Source organism: Amia ocellicauda, chromosome 19, assembly GCF_036373705.1.
Source record: "Amia ocellicauda isolate fAmiCal2 chromosome 19, fAmiCal2.hap1, whole genome shotgun sequence".
Taxonomy (NCBI): domain Eukaryota; kingdom Metazoa; phylum Chordata; class Actinopteri; order Amiiformes; family Amiidae; genus Amia; species Amia ocellicauda.
Window position 1 is genome coordinate 24,121,736 of NC_089868.1, and position 7,051 is coordinate 24,128,786.

Genomic DNA, 7,051 nt, shown 5'->3' on the forward strand with positions numbered 1-7,051 from the left:
ACATCCCCAGCATCTAGCATTGAGGTTTAGAAACTATTCCACATAGTACTAGGCTACATCTTTAGGCACATGAACTGCGATGTTATTGCATTTCCAATAGGGGTTTAAATATCTCGTTTCTAGGCGTGTGCTTTAGGTACAAGTGTACAGATACGCTCAACACACAATCCTGCACAGCTTCCGGGAGGCAGAGAAAAGAAATTAATCAATTTACCCAAATAAGAATATGTTAGGCACTTACTCTTGTAAGATTGTCGTCTCATGATGTGACAAAGAAAGCTTCTATCATGGTACAATGCATTTAAAATATTAAAAAAGTTGTATTCATAAATGTTTTAATATACGTGCTCCAATACTGAATGCAGAGTGACAAGGGGTTGGGTTTGAAATAAAACAGGATTACAGACATGTAAATAAATTTGAGTCACATTAAGATATGTTCTAATCTGCGAAAGGATTAGATGCTGGTAGGCTGTCAAGTGTGGTGCAGATCAAAATGGGGAAAAAAATAATAAAAATGGTTTTCGCAGGTTCCACAGCTCTAAGCCATTTCATTTTAAATTCTCTCACTTTTCTGACACAGATACATACAGAACGGCTTACCTCATTACTGACAGCTAAAAGCATCGAGAAACGGCTCTTCTCTGAGCAGCCTACAAATTAATCAATAGCCCTTGGCTTGTTTTTATGCATATTTCCCCTCATTAAATGCAACAATGTTAACCAAAAACAAAAGCAATATTAAATAACACTACAATGGCATTTGACAGCAACTCGCCGTGCTCAGAGAAAAGCTAGATTAGCATTCTGCCGCGGCCTAAGTGGGCCGGATCTTTATAGCGCGCGCAATTTTCATAAACACAGGCGGACCATAAAAACAAATGACAAATACTTGCGCCGAGAAACAAAATACAATAAATCATTATAATGATCCCAATGCAAATCAATAGGGAGCTAATAAAACCCCATCCAGCCCATTACTACAGCGGGCCGGAGCGCCACTCAGTCACATGATGCATAACAGTCAGCTCTGGCTTCAGGCAATAACACGACTCAAGGTAGCGACCCTCATGCTCATGAATGCCCCCACAACCGATGAGCACCGCCATCACAAAGATCGCAACACCGTCGCAGAAGTGGTGCGGCAACATGTGCTTTAGTTTGTATACAAAAATTTATATTTCAGTAATGAGTAATGAGCTCTCAATGAATAAATCTGCCTACCTATTACCGAGTCAGCCTGGTGCTCATTTACATACCGTTTACAGTTAATGAGAGTCTTTAATTTCAGGATTGTCGGACGCTTAGGAAAGTGTAGAACCCATCTAAATGTTCCTACATCTTTAGTAACTAATTATATTTCTATTAGTGTCAATAAAATCAATCCTTAAAATCATAATCACAACAGCAGATCGATATCTTGTAGAAGCATCACATTGTATCTATCCACCACCAGCACATCCAACTCAAAGAGAAATTAATTCTTCCGCTCGTATGGACCGGCGAGTCCCCTTCCCTCCTCCACCATCCAGGAGGAAGCTCACCTAATGTAATGAATCAAGTGAAAGACAATAAATTGCAGCTGACAAAGGGAACAGCGAGACCTGGGGGGAGAGCACAGCGACACAGAAACGCTCAGGTTCAGAACTGATCTAGTGCAAACCTCGGGTGGAAACTTTTCATTAGCACCCCGGACTGCTCATGTCCATCGCGTTCCCTGGCTGCGACCGCGTCGGTCCTACACAACGCTGGGGCACTATAGCAATAACATTGTTATAAAAAAACATTGCATACTTGATGTCTTAACATCTTTCTCTCTGGCATGTGTTACAGAGCCTGACAATAACAATAATGCTAATAAGAGTTGAAGCAATCTCCTGGAAATCCCAAGGGTTTGATTTCCTTCCACTTTTATAATTGCTCCTATGCAATGTCGGACAATATAGCCGTCATAAAGAGAAGCTTGCATGTGGCTCTCAACATTTACAGGAAAAGTGTTTTTATTAGCTTTTTATGCAGCTTATCAAGTGCAAAACATTGCCACCGTTTCATATTGTGATTATTTTTACGATACTGGATTTAGTTTACAACACCTATAAGGAAGGCGCCTCGACACCCAGACTCTCAAACAGAACAGATTTTTAGATTTTTGTATAATTACTTCTCTGGAACAGGGTTAGGCTGTGCATGCAAACGGTTCATTATCATCATCAACAGCTGCAAAATAAGATCGGCCATGCCTAACCTCGCATAGATTACAGCCACCGAGTGTGAAACTGCCTCTCATGTCCCGGCGCTCGCCGAGGGGGGGGGGGGGGGCGGCGGCGTTTTACAAAGGAAGGCTCCAGTAAATGCCATGTCACTTACAGCGCTTTTCTGTAAGTGCCGGTTGTACATTTCTCTGCTCAAGGCCCAGTGCTCAGTGCGCATCAAGAGAGGGATAACAGCAGAGCCAGCGCACCACAACACAACAACACACAACACGGCGTGTGGCTCAGAAGGTTAGGCAAATATAATTCCCTACTACGCAGACAGGGAAACAATTGTATACGCCACCTCCGAAATAATGAAATTAATAAAAAAAAACAAAGGTGTGAGAATTCTGTCGCTCTGTAGGAATTGTTGATGTTTTATTGTGTTTGATGCCAAACTCTGAGACTCTTCAACACAATATACACATAAATAAACAAATACACCAACAAGTGACACCCACGACCTTTGACACTCACAGGTGTGTCTTTCTTCCCTTCATTTTCGCTCTGTCCCCAACCCCTCGACTGGGCTCCCTGCTCATATGAGCCCCTAGCCCTGCAGAGGCACCTCTTCAAAGTGCAGGTGTTGGTGCACAATCGCAGCTTCCAGGCAGACCCGAGATCTAGGACCTCTTGCGTAGGTCTCCTTGACAGACACTGAGGTTTATCCGACTGCTTCTCGACACTTTGAAATCCGGATCTCTGAGCCACTCGGTTCAGGATCACAGAGGCGCTGCGATGTGCTATGATGTGTTCGCATAGACGGGCCTCCACTCCCAGTGACAATAGGGTCCTGGGCTTTATAGTGATACAGCAAGAGGAGGTGGGTGAGCAATATCTATACTGGCTTAATATATATTAACCTTAACAAATAAAATAAACAAATTCGTGCTTTTAGTTCATCCATGAAGAAGAGACAGTCCAGTATCAATTCAAACTCTCAAGTACAGAGCAGTTACGAAATACGACAAGCACTCAAATCTTATTCTCACAAATGAAATTAGAGAAAATCTACAGAACAGAAACCGAGTGAGCCGAGATCCCCTCCCTACTTTAAATTCCATCGAGGCCAGAACATGTACTACTGGCTTGTACATATAGTGGTAAAATTGTAAATGATTAATTTGGATTGCAACTTCTTGCTCTCGTGACTAAAAAAATAAATAAAAACAAGCGCCAAACCCGAGCACAGGGACGCACTCGCGGCACGCCACATGAAATATTGAGCGCTCCTCGCGATCCTCGCTCTCTCACCCTGCAGCGAGTTGTGCGGGTCTCGCTAATGGAAGCGGGACAGCCCAGTCCCACGGCAGGGTTGCAGGCGTTTTGCTCCTACGACAGGCCTCTCCATTAAAACGCAGTGGAGAGCTCTGCCTCATTTCAGCACAGACAATGAGCGCTTCCTTTCCTTTTTTTGGAGGAGACGTCGGCACTTCGGTTTCTACGGGCAACCCCCCCCAAAAACAACAACCTCTCTCCTAGCGCTCCCAGGACCGGCGCTTGGAGGAGAGCTAATGGAGCTCACAAAAGAAAACGTCTGGGATCGCTGCGGATCCATCTCCCGAGGCCCGAGTAATCTCATCCGAGGGCGACACGTCACAGGATCCCCCCACAAAGAGCAGGAGACAGATATTCCCCTGAACGCCACTGTTCATTTCTGCAAATGCTCCCGCGTTTATTTATTTATTCGTGTTTGCTGCTCAAGAAATGCAAGCCCCGCACCGAGGTAACTTGAGTGGACGAGATAGGGGGAATGGTCTTCAAACAGTAATAAACTAAGACACAAATGGACCTGGGACAGCGGAGCAACGGAGCTACCACACTTCCACACATTTTGTGTTTTTACCATCTTTTTATTCTGGTTACCTGTCATGGCTCGGTTTTAATCCCCAACCTGTCACATAATTGTCTTCTGTGGGGTTAAGCGGATACCTTCAACCTCCTTTCACACCTGCAGACCTGATGACTTCACCCCTAGCATCACCCTATTCCCACAGCTGCAGCGCTGAAATAACCGAAGGGTGGGAAGGAGGAGAAACCTCACACTCCTGCACAGCTGTCTGTCAAGCACCACATCAAGCGCGGACCGCGCTCCTTGGCGTTAAAAGGTCACCTTGTCACCCCTGCCGTATCAGAAAGCACGTTTATACAGTGACCATCACACCAGGTGAACGGGCATGGCCTGAGCATTTTCATGTACGCTTGGGGGGGTTTTAAGATTTGTTTTATTCTACATCAACACAGGAATGACCTTTCACCTCTGCTGAGATTACCATCAGATGGGGAATGAACAGAACAGGCCAGACATTAATCATATAGCCTAGTGTTGTACATTCCTCAGGACTCAGGAGATAAATTGTAACAATGAAGCTGTAAAATACAGGTTTTATACAACTATAATATAAACTTTAAATCATTTTCTTTGGTAGTGCTCCATGGCATTATAAAACACTTCTCAGTAAACAGTCAACAGCCCGGCCATGTATCTGGGTACTAGTGAGTGCCAGTCAGGAGTAAGATAAACCAACCAAGATCCACCACCATCCAGCTCCCAGCCCAACTCCTCACACTTCAAATGCAGTTTTCTGCGCTCTACATAAAAAAAGAAACAAAGTACTTCAGATTGTAATCAACTGACCGTTTTCTCCGGCACATCACGCACATCTCAATTAAGAATTTAGCACAAATCAAGTCTCAAGTTGCGGTCATGTGTACAGTGTTGCCAGCAACCAATCAGCGGAGACGTCTGTCAGTTTTCATGGACTGCAGATGTAATATTATCATACAGGGGAACAAATCAGTCACAGTGCATGTGCTATTTCCATGCAAGTGACTCAGGGACACACATATCAAGGTAGATGAAAGACCATAGCATGTGTCCTGTGTGTTTTTTATATGCATGCACACACACACACAAACTAAAATGTGTCAACCCTCAGTGATGACATCCTCCACAGCTGCTGGTCAAACAATAACACAGAGGAAGGGAAACACATGGTAGTTGTAAGAGCCATAGTCTGATCTGCAACGTGTGGCCAGTGTGGGAAACTGACCCCCCACAGCCGGCACGTGGCCCTGTGACACGCATGACCTAGCACACACAACAATGACACCCAGGGCTGCTGGAAACCCAGCTCACACACAACAGCAACCTCATATTGTTAGGGGAAGCGCTGGTTTGTTTTGAGCACAACCGCCTGCTGTGGTCTAATGCAGGTGCAACAACTCCCCTTTCATGGAGAATTTAGTTTTCCTCTCAGAGCACCTCTGTCTAGACATTTTTCCACATCCAAATCAAAGGCACCCCCGCTGGCACACACTTGGACCACAGCCCGTGTCTCTGGGCACTCACGGCAGTTCTCCTCATCGCTGTTGTCCGAGCAGTCGTCGTCCTCGTCGCATCTCCAGATGGTCGGGATGCACCTCTGGTTTTTGCACTGAAACTGGCCGTTCTCGCAATCCGTTTTAGATCCTGCACGGAGATCAACAGCGCGTCAATACAGCAATAACCGAAAACAATGGGCAATAAAACCAAATGAAAGTGCCGCACATTGCTTGACTAGCACTTCTCTATCCCTACACGAATGCATGGTACACACACACCTTATTTTACACACACAGCATACAGTAGGGGGAACATTAAAAACATGTGCTAAGTGTGCACGGTTATCACCTAGCATGGTTTCTACAGATGCGAGGTGGCAATAGACGGGATGCGCGTATGCATTATGCTTATTAATAACCAGCTCTGGAGCCGCTGCAAAAGATCACAGAAACACATGGCAGCTCTCTAATTGAAAGCCCATTCATTAACCTCCCACAGACCAACTCCGAGGCCAGCACACATCGCATTGAAAAAATAAGCCGAAGGTGGCAGCATATTAAATATTACTATGTACTTGAAAGAGCTGCTGTGGGAGGACGTGTCTGTGTCTTTACTGACACAGAATAAAGACCATCCATCCTCACACGGCACGATTAACAGAAATAACCCGTAAACAGCATGCCCCTGCACATACACACACATCGCATGCACTGCTATGGGCTGCCTTCTCCCTGTCGACCATCCACAGACACACGCATGTGGGTTTGCATTGGTACACAGTGCAAGCACGTCCGATGCGACACAATACAAACTTCACAGCACACAGGACAGCTCTCCATTAGAAAAGTGGGCTCTTCCCGTCGCGGGAACCCAACGTTGTAGCATCCCTCTCCCCCATTCATACGCTAATTCCTGCCCCACACCTCCAAGTTCAAGGGGAAACGTGGCATCAACCCACCTTCGCAGGAATGAAGCTCCATCAGCAACAAATGTAACAGCAGTAGCTTCCCTGTGTCCGGCCACATCTCTCGCACAGCAGTCAACGATCCTCCCAAAGACAAAGCCGCCGCGCTGTAGTTCCTCGGCCAGGCTGTGTGCAATGCCGGGCTGCCTCTCTCTCTCTCTCTCTCTCTCTCCCTCTCCCTCTCTCTCTCTCTCTTCCTGCTCTATTGGCAGGTTGAATAGGTGACGCCGCGTTGTGGGCGGGACTGTGTCTGCAGCAATGTAACACAAAATACATCAGACTCTCCAGCTGGTGAGTGACCTGCATTCGCCGGCTCCATGACGTCAGCAGGACCGGCAGCGCTCGCTACACTGTTGCTTTTGATCCCCGTTTGATCCCGGGCTGTATTTTAATTTGTATTCAATTAACCAATTAATCACAAACTTCACGCAACTCTTTCAGCTATGAGTCCATTATTAGGTAACTGATATAGCTTTGTGAACTGCTGCACTGTAAGGCTGTTGACTGAAT

At 45.9% G+C, this 7,051-nt stretch overlaps 1 protein-coding gene across 3 annotated transcripts in view; it reads right to left on the reverse strand.

The window, feature by feature from the left end:
- Positions 1-6,707, reverse strand: part of lrp8 (low density lipoprotein receptor-related protein 8, apolipoprotein e receptor) — a 101,985-nt gene extending 95,278 nt beyond the window's left edge. For all 3 annotated transcript variants that reach the window (XM_066691847.1, XM_066691846.1, XM_066691845.1), the window contains exons 1-2: positions 6,536-6,707; positions 5,605-5,724 (exon numbers count right to left, since the gene is read on the reverse strand). In XM_066691847.1, coding sequence (XP_066547944.1) covers positions 5,605-5,724; positions 6,536-6,602 — 187 coding nt within the window. In that variant the 5' untranslated portion in view covers positions 6,603-6,707. The remainder of the gene's footprint in view (positions 1-5,604; positions 5,725-6,535) is intronic.
- Positions 6,708-7,051: the final 344 nt, after the last annotated feature.